Source organism: Labrus mixtus, chromosome 9 (assembly GCF_963584025.1).
Source record: "Labrus mixtus chromosome 9, fLabMix1.1, whole genome shotgun sequence".
In the NCBI taxonomy this organism is placed as follows: Eukaryota; Metazoa; Chordata; class Actinopteri; order Labriformes; family Labridae; genus Labrus; species Labrus mixtus.
In genome coordinates this window covers 23,190,939-23,213,819 of record NC_083620.1, presented here as the reverse complement: position 1 = coordinate 23,213,819, position 22,881 = coordinate 23,190,939, and the positions used below count along the sequence as shown (strand labels likewise).

The 22,881-nt window shown below is 40.1% G+C and overlaps 1 protein-coding gene across 3 annotated transcripts in view; it reads right to left on the bottom strand.

Annotated features, from left to right (window-relative positions):
* Window positions 1–22,672, bottom strand: part of LOC132980698 (cell adhesion molecule 2-like) — a 142,146-nt gene extending 119,474 nt beyond the window's left edge. Inside the window, exon 1 of one of the 3 annotated variants that reach the window (XM_061046974.1) lies at window positions 22,307–22,672. In XM_061046974.1, the coding sequence (XP_060902957.1) occupies window positions 22,307–22,367 (61 nt within the window). In that variant the 5' untranslated portion in view covers window positions 22,368–22,672. The remainder of the gene's footprint in view (window positions 1–22,306) is intronic. The other 2 variants (XM_061046972.1, XM_061046973.1) reach the window with 2 other exon arrangements.
* Window positions 22,673–22,881: the final 209 nt, after the last annotated feature.

The window sequence follows — 22,881 nt, the reverse complement described above, 5'->3', positions numbered from 1 at the left end:
ATGTCAGTCTGCAACGGACACTGAACTTTCTCATCGAAATGAGATGCCAGAAAGACTTCACAAACATAGGTATTTGTTGACCTGTGAAATCAATATATCGTGAAAATGAATACTTTGCTGTATATCTTTTCTAGGCACAGCCCTGCTAGCATGTGGTATGAAGCAGCATGAAACCAGCAGCCCAACAACCAGAACACATCTGAATACACGTCACTCTGATCTCAAAGAGCTCATCTCTCCTCTCATTCTTCTTTCTGGTCAGGAGATTATTGGAGCTACACTCACAGACTGGTGGGGCTACACAGAGGATAAGACAAGCAGCTGCCCCACCCCCCTCCAGTTCGGCCCTGCAGTAAACATCTCCAGACGTCACAATCTGCTGCTCACTTTACCAAAGAGTGTCTTGTGTGCTGTCTGAGAGCTCACTCAGGTAGAGCAGAAAGCCCGGCAGGGCCTCGATGCAAATCACTTCGGAACATTGGCAGCTCTTTTGTTGTTATCTCCTCTGATACAGTACGTCAGGTTCATTTAGGGATCTCAGAGAAGCCCGGCCAGAAAGCATCCCAGGATCCTCAAAGTGCCATATTGGCGTAGACTGCTCCCAGCCAGGCTTTACTTTGCCTTTGAGTATTAGCTTGTAATTCATTACTTTAAACCGACTCCTAAACCCACTTCATCATCAAATATTTTATGTTTTCAAAAGCCAGCGAACATCTATTCTCTTTTCTGTGCATTTTACTGCAAGCCGTCAGAAACATTTCAAGGGAATCCTTCATCTCTAATACAGCGGGGAGAAATGAACAGCAGCTGTGTAGCCCAGAGAGATTGTAATTGCAGGAATCTGATGAGCAGATACAAAAGGATCGCCTCCACTGTATTAATAAAAAGACAGGAAGGAAAACATAAATCACAGAAAACCCAGCTCACTTCTGAAACCTTCACTTTGAACCCGTAATATAAAAGGGTCAATTACAGAGAGATAATCCATAACTAATTTACTTGATTGATGGTCTAATTATGCCTGTTTATGTCATGCTTGATAATTCACTCTTTGATAAGCATAAGCACCCTCTTGGAACACTTAGCAGTCGCAATAATGAGCGTACCAACATGGATATTGCTCTGAGCTTTTCTGCGACCCTCAATACAGGGTCGTGACGTGAGCTGGATTATCCCAGACCGAGTATTGACTCAGACGTGAACAGTGACATAAAAGCAAACCCAATGAGTGTAACTCTGAATTTAAAAAAATCATTTCTTATGTGTGGACACAAACAGATACCTTATGCCCTTATTACTGGATTAACTACACACCAACGTTTGGTTGTAGCGCACATGAAGCAACAGCAATCGCTCAACCTAATGGCAACATTGGCAGCTATAATACGTAGTGTCACATAGTGATTAGTGACAGCTAATGGCTCAGATTGAGTCCCCCCCTCCATGTGTCTGTGTTTACAATGAAAGTGAATTGTGGCACAGCAATCCGGTAAACATGTATTCATTCATGTATGTGCTGAAATGGTTTGACACTGTCTGCTCCGGAAGAGACCTTAAACTGTTTCAAGATTAAAAAGTCAATCTTGTTGCTTATGGTCTCAACTGCTTTGTAACTAATACAGAGATATCTATATACACTTCAGTCTGTTTCATAACCAGTTTAAAATTTCTGCTGCAGGTTTTATCAGGTTCTTCCATTCTGAAAAAGGGGGCGGCAGAAGCTCAGTCTGTTGGGACTTGGGTTTGGACCAGAGGTATGGAATTGGATCTGTTTTCTGGAGAGCTGCCCAGGCATTTTCGACATGCTCTTGAGCAAGGCACCAAACCCCAAACTACTCCGGTAGTCCGTCCATGGGCAGCCCCCCTCACTCCATTAATGCATGTCTACGGGTCATGTTTGTCCATGTGTGTGTAGCAGGGATTAAAAAAAGTACATTCTGAGGAAGAAAGATGAAAAGTTTTTATTTTTTTCTGATTTAACTAGCAGTAGCCTAGCGTGGATTTGGTCTTAAGTTTAAGAAGAAATAATTAGATCCAGAAGCACCTTTTGTTCATCTAGGATGCAATTAAGAAAGCATGTAATCTGATTATCATTGTCTTCAAGCAGAGTTCGTTATGAGTGTTGCTGAAAACCCTCACTGAGACCTAACATACATTTTAGAAGAAGGTTGGGGGGGGGAACCCCAGCAACAGGCCCCCCACTGTAATCTCCCGTGAATACAGACCCATTACGTAACAGCAGAACACAAACAGGCCTATCAGGCTGCTACTGTGCTGCTTTTCAGACACAGAGAAAAGCACTTAAGCTCTCAGGTTTGAAGAATAATTTAACAATTGCGGAAAGCACAGCTTTTATGCCCCCTACGACCATCTCTGGGATCTGCTTGGCTCCATTTATAACAATAAATTTTCTGTTTTTCCTTGTTGAAAGTTCTTGGTTTCTCACTTATATGTAAAACAGATTCACCAAGTAAACAAATAAGAAACTGAATCTCCCTGCAGCACCGTGTGGGAGGCCAGTGTAAAGGTAAGACAAGAGTCAGGATTATGAAGTTATTGACAACTTCACCAAAACTTTCACTTGTCAGCACTTCCAGGGCTTTTTTTCAGAGTCAAACAGAGAGCAGATATGAGACAAAATGTACGCCAATTTGAGCATTTACCTTTCTGTAAATCTCTCGACTCTTATTTAGAAAGCAATCCTTATGCTATTATATTTTACTCAAGTGACAAAATCCCTTTTACACAGACAGATGAATGAGACCAAAGTCCCCGTAGAGTGCATTCCTGTAAATGTATTTTAAAAAATCATGGGGTGCTTCCAGGTAAATCAGTTTAGCTTTAAAGTTTCAGATGGAGGATAGATGGAAGGAAAGGTGTAACCTGATCATTGGCGTAGAGATTATGAAATTATATAAATCCTGCCAGTATCCTTAAGCAAAAGTCAAGGAAATACATGCTGGATTTGATTAGAATGTAACCTGGAGACCAGTTTGAGCAGAAGTCTTCTTCTCTTACGGTGCAGGAAACACAGAAGCAAGGAGGAGGAAAAAATCTTTAATTTTGATGAATTGCATCAAGAGGGGCCCACCTTCAAATATAAATCAAATGTCATGGGAATTGTCTCAGCATTGCTCTAAAAGAAAAGGATAATAAATAAATGTTGAGTCTATTTCTTGAATAATGGAGGACAACAGATTGCTTGAAGCTTCTGTATATGGAGTTGATGCTGACAGAGAGGATGTCAGCAGCAGGTGTGGTATTCTGTACTGCTGCAGATATGAGATGGAGTTGTATAGAGAAGAATACTAATGTAACAAAAAATAATACACTGTAACATACAGCTTAGAGGAACATGTATGTGGTGTGCAGAAGTAGTGCTGAAACAAAGGGGCTTGCTAGAGGAAAAGTAAAGTGCTTTAAATACTTCCAGAACAGTGTACATTTACCTCAGCGTTGTTTTTTTAGCTTGTTTTTTCTTAAAATTAAAGAAATTGTGTGGAGCAAAACATCCATGCGTCTGCATAGCCGTACAGTTGAGCTTGCATGCCTGCCCTCCAGGCGTTTTATTCTCCCAATCGCACATCCAAACTAGTTATTATTATCTGCTAAAAAAAAACAAAAAAACACTGAACATTAAAATGCTTCAATTTTTTAGGTGAGTCAAAAAAGATAAAGAAGCCCATCACTGATCGTGAGCCTCTGAATAAAGATGAAAAGGATGTTTTTATCATTTCAGAGCCTTTTTTTTAAACATTTATAAACTATACCAGAAGACACACACCCATCTGTTAGGCCCCTGATTCTTACTCTATTAGTTCATCGTAAAGTGATGATCACATCACTTCATACCAAACAACAAGAAATGCAACACAACTTGAAAAAGTGTAACGAGAAGCGATGGGTATTCATGCATAATTTGGCCATCTCTGCGACATATTTTTATAAGACCACTCCATTTTCTAAGACAGGACCTTAACGCTCTGATTAATAGCACATATAAAATGAATTGTTTTGATAGTCAATGAAAAGGTTGAGTGCTCGCCTCTAAATTCAGAGAGGCATGTTGTGATTAATCTGGTGCGGTATCATTATGTTCAGCCCAGCGCCTGGCAGAGCCACCGCTGCTCCAGTTAACTCTATGTGCTGAATACTGTTGGAGATCATACTAATTTAATTAACATGAATTACTCTGACATTAGGTACCGATTCTGTCCATTCGCAGTGGAGCCAAAACACAAGCAAAAAAAAAACAAGCAAGTGAATAATTAAAAGTGGCTTTACGTTCAAGATGTATATGTCATCTACTTCATTTGAGATGGAACCAATTTGCTGTTTTTTTAAGGAGTAAGGTACATTTAATGTAAGCAATGATTAAACAATCTATCAACTTAACTACTTCTGCCGCTATAGTCTCTGGTACCCATCACTTTCATTAAGGCCCTAATGTAAAATGTGAAGGGAATAAAAAAAAGGAAAATTGTATTTTTCTCATCCTCTCTATTCTGAACAACCTTTGAGGATTCACTGCAGCTCTTTGCTTTTTGATATAATCAGCTTTGTGCATACTTTATTCTGTGTATTCAAACCTCCCAACCATTAGAGGTTCACTTAAAAGTAAATTTCATTTTGATGCAAATTAGCAGTCTAACTAGTCTTTGCAGCAGCACATCTTCAATTACGGAAAAACTCTGCGTCCGAATAATTGGGTCAGTATAACATGAAGGTAAGAAATTCATTAATTCCAAATATTGTACAGCAAATAATAAAACCAAACTACAGCAGAGATGTACTTGGTCTTTACATATTGTAATGTTGAAGAATTATTGGAAAGTGTTGTAAGAGACGTGCTCTTTGACTTTATGACAGCATACTGTAAATGCTGTTTCCATGGTTTCTGTCCATTCATAGCATTAATGTATCTACTCATTCCCTCTTAAAACAAATCATTTTAGGGTTATTAATGACATGCAAATGACAACATGTGAAGGCAGTACAGCCCTGCCACTTGAGACTATGGGTCAGAATGAGTTTTTATGAAATAAATGTAATGCTCCTTCATGAAAATGTCACATCATTAGCAGGCGTATCAAACAGCAGGGGGCTGTGTGCTGGAGGAGGAGGTCAATACAGAATGTTGTGTGGTTGCGTGGAGGCGCTTTCTGCTCTGGAACATTTCACATGAATTCCATTTAATGCAATGTTATAAATAAGTACAATTATACTTGAAACGCTTTCCAGAAATGAGATCTGTACATTTTGTAAGAGAACTCAGATTTCTCATTCTAGAGCTAACTTTCTAATGTCATGTCATTTAAGATTAACCTCGGTCTCCCCCATCTGAGACTATAACTGTGTCTAAATTCAGGGGTAGGATCTTTAGAAGGACACAGCCTACTAAGGACCCCAGCCTTTGTGGCCTGTGCAGACCACTCAAGGTGAACTGAAATGAGACGGTCTGGTCTACTTTTGCATCACCAGCTGTGCCCACCCTTACCCTTTATGCTACTCAGTGCCTCCACTGTCGCCTTGCACCCTCAACAGCGGCACAGAAACTACTAAACATAATCTATTATTTTAAAGATAGTTTGACGTTTCAAGGCCCCTTTTTGTTTTAGACATTAGTATTGTTAGCTTTTTGTTGAAACCAATGACATAGATTTAAAAGTTTATTACAAGAAAAATTCAGAGTCAGCCGGCTCGCTTGAACTGACGCACAATCAGTCTCAGGATCTGTTGGGCCAACGGAGGGTGGGACCAGATGGATCCTTTGTTGGCCGGGAATCTGAGGACGCGTTTGACAGCTGCATTTGAAGAATCCTTCAAGATGGGACAGCCTTCCACAAACGTGCCCTCCGAAGCATGGATCCCATGGGACAGACCCTTCAATTCTATATTTGATTTATTACCTTAACCCTTTTATTTCTCACATTAAATGTTGTTAACAATGTGCTCCGGTCAAAATGTCAAATGATAAAACAACATTGTTTTTTTATTGAACACAGTGTGCTGGACACAGAAGACAAGAGGTCATGTTGTTTTGTCCTGACACTATAAATTAATAGAGAACAGCTGATGAAAATAAATCTTTAACATGATGACAGTATGTCGTTGTTACTGGATGGTTTGATGGTAGAATCTTGATCTTTGATGAAAGCTCAGGATGCATTTGTTGATAATGAATATATATAAGTTTTGTTACTTGAGCTTTATTTCTCTGTCTTAACATTGAAAACAACCCAAGCTATTAAACTTACACAATAATAGAATGTATTTCTTTCCTGGCTTCCAGAATAACGTAAATGGAATGAGAAAAGATTGTAATTAGACACAAGACAACTCTTATTTTTGCCTGGGTTTGTAAGAGAGTTTCAATGTTAAACTTCCTTTGCACGATCCTTAGCGAGGCGTAGGTAGATGATCAAATGCGGATCGACTTCACACCACTATCTATGTAAGCTGTGGCCTCGTACGGAGGAAATGACTGTGGGTTGTAGTTTCAGTGTCACGATTGAATGTGAAAATCCCATCGGTGTCTGTCAATGTGGCAGAAATTTGAGAAGCCTTTGAGGAGCTAAGAATATCTTGAAAACCCATATTTCCTATTAGTTCCTCTGTGCTGCCACTGGCAAAAGTGTAAGTAATTCAGGATCAGCCCAGCGCAGAGTTCAGGAGGAATGTCTGAAAGATATCCTGATTGTGTTTCACTGATTGTTATTTGAAACCGAGAAAAGTGGAGCACAAAAGGGTTTAAAGTCAGACACAATTACAAGTATCATCAGTTACACTTGCACTCTGCACATTATTACTTTTTCTCAGACACAAAAACATAGTGTGTTTTCCATTGTCTCGCTGCTCTTTTGATAGAGTCAAGATTTATAAGACATTCTTATTCTATTGATCGTGAATGTCACAACTTTCTTTATAACTTTCTTGGTATTTAAAAATATTGAACACCTATACTGTGTCTAATCGAGCTGAGATAAAATGAAAACATAGAAGATGATCAGCCAGCCTGCCAAGATGCCCTAAAAAAAAATCCTTGTTTTAATGGTCTCTATCTCTCCAGATAATAGTGTTCTTTTTTCATTCCTCTTTTTTCTACTCTCATGGACCCATGCAAACACCCACTAAAACACAAACTATGAGCGGGAGGCATCATCCTCAACATCCTCACATTCCAGAAACTCATCTGACTCTTTGCCAACAAAAAAGCATTATTCTTAGAGAAAGAGACTATCCGAGCTCAGAAACAGTTCACCCAGCGATGTGGGAACACAGTGCATTCTGGGATGGATTTTTATGTCGAACGTGAACAAGGGTGTGGATCTGCAGTGATGAGGAAACACGGTAACCGCATAACCCTCTCTCTGCAGTCGGAGTCAGTCACTGTGGTGAAACTGCTCTAACACCTGGTTAAACCGACACCAATACTAGAAAAAGAAAAAGTGGGAAATATTCTTTTTTGGTTGTCATAGTGATTACACCACGAAATCCCCAACTGAAGTCAAACACTTTACTGTAATCCAAACTGAGGTCAGTGGGTACAGATGGGCACTGTAAAGCAAAAGGGGGGGGCGCAGTGTGGTCGTTCTTTTCCATCACTGTAACTACAGGGAGACCTACTGTGCGCCTAAAAAGGGGACAAAAAAAGGACGCTATTAATGCAGCTAAAATAATGTATTCATTTATTTTAGACCTTAATCTCATCACGAATACAGCCCTTACAGACCTAATTATGACTTTGCTTTATCAATTTTTCTTTTGTCACATAACCAGAAAAAACGTGGGTTTGGACACAGTTTCCCTTATTGATGTTCAGTCTGGGCTAAAACTATACACAGAAAAACTGAACACATTGCAATCCCCTAAACATGAAGAACTTCATCTGTTTTTGTTTTTTTTATATCCAAAGTATTGTTTCCATGACTCCTATTGGTCTGTGGTTTGAGTGTGTCTCACAGCTCCTAACAGGTTTTTAAAATATCTGCATTTTAAGTCACATATATAGTTATCATGGTACAAATGGAAATGTAACAGTTCTGTCACAAAATGACCTTAAATGCTCTTCAAAAGACTCTTTCACACTCTGACTAGCAATTGTCCAGCAGTGCAGGTTAACACAGTATTTCTGACCATATCGTTTCCTTCCTTTGAGTACAGGACTAAAAATAAATTGCATTACACTTTCAGAGACATCTGCCATTTGGCCAGTTAAACTGAACTACAGCCTCCACAAAACACAGTGTTCATGAAGCTGTGAAAATGCCAACCGAGTCTTTTTTTCACGGCACAAAAGCCTCCTACAAGTCTGCGTCCATTTGAAAAGTGACTGTCTGCAGCTTTCCACTGAGAGTCCATATGGTCCCTGTATTTATGGGGTGATGAGGCCTGCTTCTGGGGTTCAGAGTGGTCATTATCTGGGGGATGCTACAGCTCCAGTAGTTAAGGTCACCTGCACACACTGGATGTCCGCAAGCTCTAGCAGGACTCGAGGATACTAAATGTGTAATCATCTCTGAGCCCGCAAAAGGCGAGGTCTATCCAGAATGACCATTATAAGAGCTTATTGTAGGGTCCATCCTGGCTCTATATCCGCCTATTTCAGCAACACAATCCACAATAGGACATCTTTGCAGTGGCATTATAACAGATAGCAGATATATAGCTGACTATGGTGAAGGCTCAGAGTTCATACCCAGAGGAAAAACTTATTGGTCCGGCTCTATGCACTGTTTACTATTCAAAAACTGTAAATGTACAGTAAAATATATTCTAAAACATTTTGTAAAGGTAATTTGCTAAAAGTATGGTATACCATGAGTTAGAGGTGTGGGGAAAAAATCTAATCATGTCGGTATCACAATTTTTTCTATCTGAGATTCTGAATTGATTCAAAACGTCCAAAAATCTTTCTCTTTTTTTTTTTAACTTTCTCTCTTACCTCGTTAAATTTCACCTGAAGCCCATTTGAGCGCGGCAAACTGGCTGCTGGAGTTTTCGGTGCACTCTCTCTCTGGGAAGTTTAAACAGGAACCATTTCTCTACTTGTTTGCAAAACTCAACAATCAATGGATTACATGATCAAATCATCTGCTATGAAGTGAATAGTTACAAAATGTTTGCTGCAGCACTTGTTCCCACAATTCTTTGCAATGCAAAATCCTTAATGACAGCATATTCTATCAATGCCATGACCAGCAGGGAACTTATGACAGGGTTTGTGAGATATAATAAAGCTGTCAATAACAATAATAATAATAATAATAATAAATATTCAAATATTTCTATAGTTTAGGTTTGGTTTTCATATTTTAAAGAATCTGATGTAAATTAATTCACACGTTTATTTTGGTCTGTTGTTTAAATTTAACAACTACTGAAAGGTGGGGATAGGTGGAGTTAATGCAAAGAACATCACATATTTTCTAGCAGTGAAAAATATGTGACAGACAATTATACACTGAGCTTTTCTTGATTAAGACCCTTCCTGTTGGTAGCACAGTGGTAGCACCACCTGTGTGTGCAGGTCTTTTTTTTTTTTTTTTGTCCTTTTAGTCTCAGGTTGGGTTTGAAACGTTTGAGGTTTTAATTACAATTTAAGTAAGAAGAAACGAGACAGAAACCAAACACACCAGAAACTGTTTGCTTTAGATCTTCAGACTACGAGGTCAATGACCCTATTTTTAATTAAAGACCTTATGACACAATGACACAATGACAATAACTACCTGGTGAACAATTAAGCAGCAAAACCCCTGAATTATAAAATTGTATTACACATACTGAAAGACTAATATTTGTTTTACCATCACAGGTACAGTTAAGATATGCAAACTCTTACAGAATAACAATGAAGTGAATTCAACGTTAACATAATATATTTAAATCATCTGCCCACTATTATAATTGCATCAAGTCAAATGAACGTTTTATTATGTATAGCTGGCTATAAAAATCTTATGACCATTTCAGGTGAAAGTTTTAATCTAATTCCTGCAGAAAACCTTCCCCTCTCTCTTCTCTCTTATAACAAATGTAGTAAAATAAAAATGTAATCAGTCAAATGTGTCCTTATACTGCTTATATTTTTCAATCATCTTGCTGGTTTTTTATTCAGGTGTAAGTATGGATTCTAAGAATTCCAAAAAAGCCAAATGGTTCTTGAACTTGGCATCTTCATCCACACTCAGTGAACAACACTGAATAATTTACAAGTTGTAACATTGTAAGGTTGAACATTGTGTGATAGCAAAATCAAGTGTTTCCTAAAGACAAAGTATGTTAATCATGAGGCAATAATTCACAAAGACACTGTGGTCTCAATCAGTGTTCTGCTGCGGTGATGTTCTCTGGTTTCACATCACCTTTCCTCTCATATCACAGACCGAGCTGGACTGAGCAACATCTACAGCACTGTGCCACTTCTCAAAGCATCTATTTAATGTCAAAGAACCTTTTTCATTTAAGTTCTAGTGTTGACCATAATGAGGGCCAGAACAACAACCAAGGACAATATTGGAATCGCTAAGATTATTATTATTTCTTCTTCAAATCACAACAAGCGAAAAAATTGATAATTTTTGGTCCTGTATTTGGTTATGACAAAATGGCTCCATGACCTTCCTCCAAAACAATGCTATAACCGATACACTTTTGAATTGATGTCTTTTATAGAACGCTGTAAAAGGTTTTTATTTCATGGAGATCATGCCCCATCTCTGTGGTACTCCATGAAACACCATGACAGTTGTTGTAACTCAAGCAACCTGAGTCCAACCCTAACATGTTTAAAAGGTTCCTAGTCTGCAGACATCTCCATGTCAGTACTAAGTCAAGGTCAGCGCCCAACACGCTCACTGTTGTTTATTAAGTTATGGATTGTGCAACATATCAAACTAGCTGATGACTGCATGTTCATTCCTTGAGTGTAACTTTATTTCCACACCTGCACTACACAGACACAGCTCGTGCCTGCCAAAATAAACCAAAGTGAAATATTAGCGCTTCAGGGTTCCAGTAAACTGCTCCCAACATGCTCAGTGTGAACACACCCTCTGAATGTCACGCTTGTGCAGCAGACAGCAGGAGGTGAAACACTTTCCATAAAGACGACTCCCAGTGTAAGCTAATGCCTTTGAAGAGGACTTCATCTATCTTTACTAATTTTACTTCTCATCACAGTGAACTCTCTGAAACTTGGTTTTATGTTAAACATCCTCACAAATGTTAAGTCTTCTTTCTGTATTGAGCTGTCAAGAAAATTAGGTTTTTTTTTTAGTAATGAAAAGAAGAGAGAGGATCAGCTCCAGCAACCTGCGACCCTGAGCAGGTTAAACAGTACAGATAATACATGAATATAAAAATGGAAGGCCAAAACAACTGAATCAGTAATGTATGAAACAACAACGTGTCTTGCTTTTCTTCATGTAATGGCTTGTGCTCTTTTTTTTCAAACAGCATTAGACCTTTAATGTTTCCAGTCACTGCGGGTGAGAGAAACGGCAGATGCATCAAACATTACACCATGACACTTCTCTCTGCTTGCAGTTTGTGTGCCTTCCTTCACCTTCCTACACCTTCTCTTCCTTTCCCCTTCTTGCTCTCAGCTTAGCGGCTTTAAGGCTTCTTTTTTTTTTTTTCCCAGCAAAGCATACTCTCTGGCTAAGAGCGCTGGCATCTCTTGCATCGGTATGCAGCTCCCGTTCAGACTGCTGATCCCTCTTTATGAGGACATGAGTTTCAATGCTTTTATCCCCCACCTTCACTTGCAAATATGCCTGCATTCAGTATCTACACTCCAGCTTTAGAGACCTGTGGGAAGCCTTTAAAGAGGAAGTCAATAAAAGGTATAAACATGCATGAGCTTAACTTTGTGCTTTTTGTGTCTTCATTCCAGAGTCTGCTTTTTAGGATGGACAAATGAATTCACAGTTTTTACACTGAAACCGAAGCAGATGCTGATTTTTTCTTTTTTTTCTTTACATCATTAAAACTTCATCTATCTACTAGTCATAAAAAAAACTCCCATTTAAATGAAAGTCCTACAGAGCAGAGATATCGATTGCTTGTATGAATCAATGCAACCCATTACCCTAGTGATGAAATTTTACCATTTTATATGTATTTGCATTTGTATATGGCTCCGCATACTATCAGTGGGAATGTGATTTCATTGAAATTACTGATCTGCACAGTGTGTGTGGACTTTAATTACAGTGGACATTATGCATTGGGCAGAATTATCTGCAAACTTCCCTCTATAGAGCACTCTGCATTATAAAATTAGACTTTGTATGTAGGCTGCACAGGCTTCAGTCCATACACGTATCCTAGGATTTTAAATTGAAAAGAATAATGTTTCAGATAAAACTCTTTGTTTTTGTTTTTACACAAAAATAATTCTAAGCAAAACATTGCTTCAAAATGCATTCATGAAACTATCAGGGACTGATTCTTGAATGCAACTAAAAGGGGCTGCAGAACCTCAGTGGCATTTTCTTATGCCTTTAGCTTGTGCCTGCAGCCGGGACCACGACAATCAAGTCTGCTCAGTGAAATTGGAAATGAATAAATAGTTACAACAATGAGAAAATGATATAGAATGAAAATCAATAAACGCTTTCTTTCTCAGGAATTATTAAAGTAGCTATCGTGATAATAATAAAATACCAAGTACTTCAACATATACTGTCACTCTGTAAAGGAAACTGGTGCCCTGCTGCATCCTGCTAAATGTTGGATTTATTTTTATTTTTTATACAAACAGTAAACAATCGGATCTTAGCAGGTTTTCTTACCCATCGTTGTTTTTTCATTTTCAGGGTCTATAATTTTGTAATGTGCAGAAAGCATATCCAATCATAAAGCCATAAAATGCAACACATTACCCTGGAATAAATAACTACATTTGCCATGATTTGGCTGCTTACAAGTCTATGAAAATGCACGACTTATTGCAGCAAGCTATCAAATTTCCAAAGATAGTGCAACAGAGGCTCCTTTATCTGCAGCTCAGACGTCCAGCCGGACTGAAGGGGCTTTATGAGACATCCAGTGATGCTAAATCCATCTGAGGGGGTGAGACTGATGAAATTTTCTGAGTTGACACACAAAAATAGAACCATATAAACCATGGGAAAGTGACTATAAACATAATGATTATTTAAAGCTGAAAACCCCAACATTTAGCGCATCAATATGCACTATAAACGTGTCATCACACAAATAATCCAAAGTTTAATAACAGCTTCTGTTCCTGAATAAAAAGCTCCATACAAAAAAAGCACACAGAGAAAAGAATACGTTCTGATTAAAATGTTTAGAACACTAAACAAAGGCTGCGCTGCTTATTGTCCAGCTCTGTTTGTGCTCTGGCAAAAGCCCCCCCGACATAACTCAAACAAGCACAGTCACTTCTGGTCAGGCTGCCAGCTGTTAGGTTGCAGCGAGATACCTCAGATAGTCAATCCTCCTTTTGGAAGCCTCCCAAACACGCAAACACACACACACAGAGCAGACACAGAAAAGGGCATCTATTATGGCGACCACATAATGACGCTCCCAATATTTCACGGTTATCGCTCTCTCATTGCATTAGCATTGTATTGTTCACACTTTTTTTTCCCAACAGAGTGAGGACTACTTTTGTACAGATGTGTTACATTTCTTTGATAATAAACAGAAAAGCTGAAAACATACAGCACAATACAAATGTGGCGTAACTTAAAGGTGATACGACATCTATGCTGAAAAAAAGGACTAAAAACAGTTTAGGCCCCTGACTGGGTCACTGAACAGTGTATGCCTGGCATTTCTGAACAAAAATATTAACTTTGTTCATAGAGACTGCAGCAGGAGGAGAAAAGGAGATCATCACAGGGGCTAAATGAGATTCAGAGGCTCATCCATAGTCGGGCACAAAGCCCACTTCAGCTGAGATGAGGGCCAAGAGAGATTGGTAAAGGTCAACACTGCAAACAGGCAGAAAATGAAGTATAGGCTTCATTTTGGGCACAATGCTCAAATGTAGGGAACGCATAAAGCTCTCACTGAACAGACGCCTACAACCTTCACAATAGCATAGCACAATCTCATTGATCAAAACATCAGTGGGAAACGCTACATATTTCGATTTCTCACAACTCTGTGAAACAAAGTTTGTGTCACTTTTTAACAGCGCATAAAGGGTCAACTCTGCGGCATCTAACTATTTTTACTGGGTGGAATATATCTTCGACCAAAGTGCAAATGTTGCAGTATAAAGATATTAAGAGATCAGCTTTTGGTAAAAAGACAGAACTTGTTCTTCTTTACATATACTTCTTTCAGATTAAATTCTGTCAGTTAAGTTGATGTGGCTTATCCGGCTCAAAAAAGATATTTTCATTTTTGGCACATTTCAATTTTCAGTGTTTTACGTTGAAAGCATGATGACTTATGGCTGCAGTAATACTCATATGTTTGTAGAACGCAAAGTTTTTTGAACTGTTCATACATATTGTAAATGTGTCATTTCTTGTAATTGTGTCTATTGCTAAATAAAAAAAGCTTTTTAATATTTATTTAAAAAATAATAGAGATTTTTCTTTGTGTTAACTTACTTCATTAAATCTTTTCTTACAATGTTTATCTTTTTTTTCCTCCACGTTTGATTTTTTTTGGGGGGGAGGGGCATTTATACCTTTATTTAGAGTAGAGTCCGACCGATGATATTTGATATTTGCTTATCCAGTGTCTATCAGCAATGGCTAATTTTATTGCAGATAGGCACCGATTGATTTACTAGATTTATTCATAAGTCCAAATAGCATTTATTTTTTACACTTGATATCTCTTTCAACCTCTGTGTGCTGTATGAATTAGTGTAATACTCTCCACAGTGTCAAGTGGTGATTCATGTTCATGCACAGGTACTTTCCAGTTGAGTGACCATCATGTCTTCGTAATACTGTACATCTTTTCCACAAGTGTTTGATAACTGCATTTGATGGATCAACTCAATAAATGTGTAAATGTATCCATCTCTACAGATCAAACATAGATCTAAGAGAGATATTGGCCAATATTTAGGTTTCAGATTTTTTCTCCCCAATATCGGTATTGGCCCCAAAAATCCCAAACCAAAGCCACACATCTCAAGGACCACAGCCTCCGCACATGAGACATGCCACTACCAACCGACTACCAGCGCCCCTTACCTCCACATGTTTTTGATATAATTTCTGGAGTTCCAACACAAGTACTAACAGTGCAGGTACAATATTGTCAAGTGTTCATATCAATATCAGGAACAGGCTCACAATCAGCTGCATTACAAATGTCAAATTATTTTTCAGTAATCATCCTGTATAAACAGGCCACTTGGATCAACAGGGTATCAAAATTCCATTCATCCTTAATCATACTGCTTATCGGGAGGCTGGAGTCAATCCCAGCTGTCATTTGGCAAGAGGCGGGTACACCCTGGCCTGCTCGCCAGTCAATCACAGGGCTCACATACAGAGACAAAGAACCAGTCACGCTCCAATCCACACCATACGGACAATTTAGAGTCACCAATTACCAAACGAGCATGTCTTTGGACAGTTGGAGGAAGTCGGAGTACCTACAGAGAACCCTCTGACACAAGGGAAGAACATTGAAACTTCACCCAGAAAGGCTCTGTCCAACAAGGATTCAAACCAGAAAGCTTAGTGTGAGGTGACAGTGCTAACCCCTGCACCATCGTGCAGCCCTGGTATCAATATATCTTGTAAAATATAAAACCATACTAGGGTGCAGCCCTACTGAAGTTTAAAAATAGATTGTTTCCTCCTTTATGACACATGACAAATGATATTAAATCAGAGATCTCTGGGTTTGAGTTCCCAAAGTGAGCTGTTCATGTTTCGAAATATTGACTGAGCAGTCCCAAATAATACAAGAATACAAGCAAAGTCTGTTTTAAGGTTGATTTCCCCTTTGAGGTGTGTGATCACAGGTGTCTCTTCAGGTACTTAAGATGGATGTAAGCACTTCTTTAACCACTTCCCAGCATGACCAATTGTGGCATTCATCTTATCCTGAGTATCTTGAGAAAAGCTTCTTAGTCGGTAAAAGAAAAAACCTCTTTCACTCAAATACAGTCTAAATGATCTTAAATAGTCTAATTGCCCTCACAGTCTCTTTGCTTCATTGCTAAGCTCATAGGCACTCTGAGGGGGCATGGCGTGTAAGAGAGCTATGACAAAGAGCATGGCAGAGGGAGACTGACAGCACCCTGCGTCTTTGGGGCAGCGAGCGGCTAATCTGTAAGCCCGTTCCCCACTTGTCTGAGCACATTTGCCTCTGGCTTGAGGCTTATCCCTACAGATGTATATCTGTCAGCAGACAGCAAGCAGGCCGGCAGAGGCTCTTTAGGAGCACATTTGTCCCCCTTACTGGATTATTCATTTGCTGAGGTACACAGCAGAGCACCAGAGCCAGCACTTGGCAGCTGAGAGACGTTCTGCGGGGATAAGCTAACCCTCATCAGTGGGGAACGGGTATCCTTGAATGTAAACCACCTTCCTCTGCTGTACCTCGCCTTCAGCTCCGCCAGCTTATTCCTGCTGCCTGATTATTCCAACCTACAGGAGATGCGCCCATGCATACATCTCAGCGGCTCCCTGTGTCTCACAATATGTGACATTTTGGGGTTCACTTCTGCTCTGGTCCAATATGCATTCACTTGAAGAGATTTTCAATACACCCCGATCCAGGCTGAAACAGAACTCCATTTTCACATGAAAGAGCTGAAAAGTGAGGCACCAACTGCAAACGTATAGTACACTCCAAATAGCAAATCGACTGTGCAGGTAGGGCAGTTAGTCACATCGTAGTCCGCTGTCTGAGTGTTGTGAAAGCTGCCTTTGAAATGGCTACTCCTCACTGAACTCTATAACAGGCCATGTATTCTTTGACCCAGACAACTGTACTTTGCACAGGGAAGCTTTGAGGCATGATTTTAACCTGATCCTCTCAAACTGCTGAGTTCAATTATTTTTAAACAAAATGGATATTTATAGCATTGTTAGTCTAGTCAAACTGATGGATTTCGATGCATTATATGTAGAATCCTAAACATATGCATCCAACTGAGAAGATATTTTCAAAATCACATACTCTGCTTGTTTTGCTTATCTGAGGAAAATTTCCATTCTGATGAATGCAAATGAAATCATTTAAATAATGCAAAGCATTTTATATCATGTAATGCATGCAGTATTATTCATGGATGCACTGTGCATAGCATGATTCTTAGTTTGGAAAAGCTTTGGTTGGAATTGAAAACTGTGAGTTTCTCATATTTCCTTCCTGCAAAGGTATCCGCACAAAAACACAGTAATGTTGTAGGAATGTCATTACTAATTGTAACAACTACAAATCCCTGAAACGCAGGTCCAGACATGTATGTTTCATATTTGTGAAGCTTTTATACGTCCTCCCTCGACGTGTTCAGTGGTTTGGCAAATGTAGTATGACATGATTTCTCAATTTCCTGTTCTGATAGTGAACTTGTTTTTGAGTAACTTTGCATTTACGGCACCTTCACTTTGTGCAACAAACATGTGTGTATGAGCAGGCAGGAACAAGGGGGAAGAACTCCTCACCCTCAAGAATGGATCTGTGTTCTTTTAGGGTGATATCAAATAAGAAAAATATGTCAAATGTTTTACAAGATGATTTGCTTTTCTGATGACTGGCTCAATTCCCACTCTAATCAGGGGAAGACATTTGTAATTTTCATTATGAGGGAACAATTCTTCTTAAACCTCCGTGTCCCTTTTTGTCTTCCGTTTTGATGTCTTTGGTTTTGATACTAGATTAAATGCTGCGAGAGAGAGAAAAAAAGGAGACACTTTCATTTATTCTTCACTTTGCCCTCATTACTGCCCCCACACGTTATGGTCAAACACACACCAACGCTCAAATGTCACCTGCAGGTTGTACTTGCCAAAACGTCTGACGAGATAAGAAATGATGAAAGGCTCCATGCTCAAACAAAAGAAAAGTTCCCTTGGCGGTAGGGGAGCTTTTTGGGCTCTGAGAGGAGGAAGGTGATGAAACACTTGAGTCGAAGGAATGTCAGTGAAGCTGTGGCCAGCAGAGAAACGCATAGATCATAACACGTACATCACAGCTCACAGGTCTGCAAAGTATAGCTCTACCACATGGCTAATTAGCATTACTAGCCTGGCTTCTGTCTAACCTGTTAACCAGCTCTGACAAGTCTGTCAGTGTCGGAATTATCTGCCTTTGGTAAAATATGCTGTGATGATGCAGTGAAACAGCAGCCGCTCGCAGTGACAGAAACCCTCTGTGGTGCACATACGGGCACGGCAGGACCTCACACTCTGAGCAGACGCACAGTACTGGACACACAACAGTGGGAACAATAGACACACACAGTCGCTGTACATAAGAATTAATCCACTCTGTCACCACAGCATATTAAACATGAATGCAGTGCAGCTCTCCATAGGCTGCAGGTATAGATAAGAGTCCAGCAATGCATTTAAGCCAAATACTAATAGTGTGGTTGTTCAAAGACGGATGAGCCTGCATGAAATGACTCCTGGCATTATGGAGCGTGAACAGAGGTGCTGATGCTGAAGTCTTGTATACAGTATCACCGCAGTGTGTGATGCAGCACACTGCAATTTAACTGTCGATTAGGCTGTGATCGCACACAAGATGCATGCACCTTATTACCCTCGCCGAGTAGGTTATGTTTTCACTCCCATTTGTTGGTTTGTTTGTCTGTAAGTGCGCACGATATCTCAACCTGTTTACACATTTAATTTAATCTGGATAGGGGTTAAACCATGGCTCAGTGCAGATCTGCAGCCGCAGTTTATGAAGGGCTGTTAACACCACAAGAAGAGTCTTTGATTATTTGCCACAAACTGCTGCTTTTTACTTGAATTTATAAAATCTGGCAGGTGTGTGCAATAATTGCCCACGTGTGTTTTTAGCAGCAGATCCTGTTCCCGATGCAGATTAAAAAATGTCTGACCTTTTTAATAACCGATTTGGAGGACTGTGCAGTCTTTTTGGAGGTGTGTGCTGTCTGAGTGCTTTCTATACAGCCTTTGAGGCACTGCCCAGGGCATGTGTCTAAAGTTAAGACTCATAGCATCAATATTTTAAGGTGGCCCTTGAAGTGAGCACTATCTTAGCACAGCTCTTGGACAAGATGATAAAACTCTGTATGCTCTTTAACGATGGATGTCGTGAAAACCAAATCTGTTGTTAATTGGGAAAGGCTTCTGTCGTCTGTTTTTTTTTTTTTAATACTCTTAGCACAGTTATTGTTGAGTAAACTGATGATGCTAATAGGTTCATATCAACAAATCATATGCCAGGCCTTGCAGCCACTGAGCCCCTGCTGAGCATTTTAAAGTATTTATAGATGGAATCCCTAGAGTGGCAGTTTTAATCCAAGTGTTGTGATACAATCAAATATTGAGCTAGCAATAAAACGCATCAATTTATAATGTCCACTAAAAGCAGAACGAGGATGAAGAGATGAGTTGGGCAAAGCTAAAAACATTGTTGTCCATTTAAAAGCTGAATGATCTTAAGTTTCCAAAATTGGTTCACTACAAGTTGGATTATTGACATTGATATTCTGAGTTTAAGATCATTTTTGGATCTGATATTTAAATACGATATGTTTCCATAATCCATTCATTATTCTTCAGAGCTGAGATGGACTGCCAGCCCCATAAAGAACCATGCAAATACTATTCCACATATCCCAACTCGCATGCAGTTTATTACTTCCACCACTTCCCAAAGCACACCATTACTGTAGTTTCAACTGGTACCATTTATTCCATCACTGCTTTGAAACCATCTCCCATAGATTTAAATGACCTTTAGATGGAGGAAGAAGGTCATCAGGGGCACTGAATATTAAGTGCACAGTGCACTTATTTGTTCCTTTTAATTCTTTGGCAGGTTGGGCCAGCCTGTTCTCATTTATATATACTGTATATAAATATATCGTGAACAGTGTGTTTATATTGTATATTTTGTATACTGTGTAATAACTACTGGATTTATTTGCTGCTTCTCTATCTTTCAAATTTTACAAAGCTGACTCGAGTTCCAGTGCAAACAAATTCCAATGTAGCTGTACTGCTTTGTACCTGAGCAAATGGCAATAAACATCTGTTCTATTCTATTCTCATCTATCACAAATCATGAAATATTAGTGCTTTGTCACGTCCCTTTGCATGTTGTCTGATTCACATTATTCCATTTAGTACAAGACTATCTTCATGTAAAAGTCGAGAAAACGTTTCTTGGTGTGCTCAAGGTCTATACCACCCTTTCATGCAAACTTGCATTCCAATGCTTTTCTTAATGCTTTCCTTCCTGCAAGGCGTATTAATGCAATTCTTAGTGGAGGCTGGATTCACATATCCCAGAAAATAGTGTATCCCTGAATGCACCATCAAAAGGTTTTCCATACACCCATGAGTTATCGTTTGAACAATAATGAAATTGACCGAAACGGATGGCTGCCTGGATAGTAAAAAAAAAAATAATCATCTGTCATGATATGGTGTGCTATTGAACTAACAGTTACACAACATCTACACAGTTTGTAGTTAATGGCCCATAAAACATGCAAAATCATGCATGCTTATTTAACCCTAAGCAAGAGCCACTCCACAGGGGGGAAGCTTGAAGGGGGCAGGCTCAAACTGGATGTGGCTGAATGTGTCATCAGGTCACAGCTGGGTATACACCACTTGATGGCATCTCGAGTTGGACGGCTCATTGAGATGAAACGGATGGGAGCGATGGAAAGTGGCCGAAGGGGAAGACAGCAGGACTACCAGAAGCTCCATACATTAGGGCAAAAGATGAAAATAAAATTCCTCTTGTAACTTTCAAAAGAAATACAAGCTGCCAAGAATGTCTTTTAGACTGAGCTCCTGCTGTGTGGCTTGTTCTATGTTTCTGACACTTAATGGCGAAGAGGTGACACCTCTGACATAATGTGACACGAAAACTTGTCGGAGGTGATTTTGGATGCCATGAAGGGCGTGTGGAAATACCATGTTCAGAAGAGACTCACTTTAGGCTTTTTTTTTAATTGATTTGATGGTATGGTATGGGTCTTAAGGTCCTTGATGACAGAACAGAAATACTTGGGATTCACTCTAAATCATTCAAATCAGCAGCTTCCTAGACTCACAGTGAACTGGATCAGCCTCTCCCTGGTGGCATGTGGGACAAAATGTTGGTAAATTGGTGTCAGCAGGGATTTTTGCTTTGATTAGGAAGCTCCTGACATGAACCCCCTTTGACAGCACCCCTCCCCCTTCCTCCTCCTCCTCCTCCTCCTCCTCCTCTTTGTCCCTGCTGTAGGTGTTATGTATCTGCGCACTGGTCGCCTACAGGGCGGTGGCTGCGCATGCATGTCCAAGAGCGGGACAGTCTGTGGGGAGTTGAGGGGAGTTGTCATGAGGAGACGCTGATCTCCGGCTGCAGAGAGCCGTCACACACACCCGCCTCTGATCCCTGCAGCCCAACTTTAAATGAGCGACTACATGGCTCAGTAATGCATACCGACACACACACACACACACACACACACACACACACACATACGCACTATTGTGCCTACACGTACAGTGCGCAAACTGGCCGTGCGGAGATAAAAGCTCAACTCAGATACAGACATCGCTACATCGAAGACTTATTTGTCAACCCTGATAATTGACTGATTTTAAACCAAGTATGTAATCACTTCAAAGGCCCGGAAAAGACAAGACAGTACGAGTTTTAAAAAAAAAATCTACTCAATGACACCGGTCTCACAACAAACAGTACGCACGCTCAGCTGCTGTCACCTCGCGTGCAACCCTGTGTCAGCCCGAGGAGACTGAAGCGGATGCCGAGACTAACAGGAGGTGACTGCAGGCGACTTGTCTGCAGCCTGATCTTTTCATCGGTCACTTAATACCAAAGGAAGGGCAATATCCAAGTTGTCGCCGATGCACAAACTTGTGCAGCCGCATTGTGCTTCCCATTGCGCCGCACATTTTAACTTCCAGCATTCCAGCACATCGGCTGTGACAGCAGGCAAGCGGGCGAGCTCCACACTCAACTGCTGCGCAAACATCATTTAACAGGGAAATCAGCTGTTTGTCCTGAACATTTGAACTCACACGTGTGACATGATCACATATGATCTTTACACTTAAACGCATACATCACCTCCCCGCACACCACGCCCGTCTACAGCCCCCCACATCCAGCTCACCTTTAAAGACGTTCGCACAGAGGCTGTACAGGATGAAGATCAAGTGCTGCTTGAAAATCATATTCTTCTCTTTTTCCTGAACGGGTACACGTCGACACTCCACGCGAGTCTGTCTCTTGTCTCTTCCTCTCTCCTCTCGTTGGATGGACTTATCCAGGTAAACGGCGCAGCTTCGGACTGAGCGGAGTTACATTGATGAACTCTGCTGTTTCCAGAGCAGTCCCTGTGTGTTCTCACGGATCTGGGGGCAGTGATCACTATACAGTGTAGCAGGACGGCAGAGATGCTCGTCGCAAAAGTGCAGCTCCTGTCTCCCTTTATTGCCTTTCTCTTTGACTCGCTGCAGAGAGCAGGAGTCCCGCCCACGCCTTTTGACTAATGAAGACGCTTCACCAATGGAGAACACCTCCAAATAGTTCTGATCTCCGGTAAACTGTCAAAACAATTACGCCATGTGACGGAGGGGTTACTTTCTTACGTCAGAAATCCTGAGATCAGTTTCACAAGCTCCATTTAGGAAATGTCAGAGAACAATAGAGCCTCTGCAGGATGTGCTGAAAGTTAAGGCCCTGCAT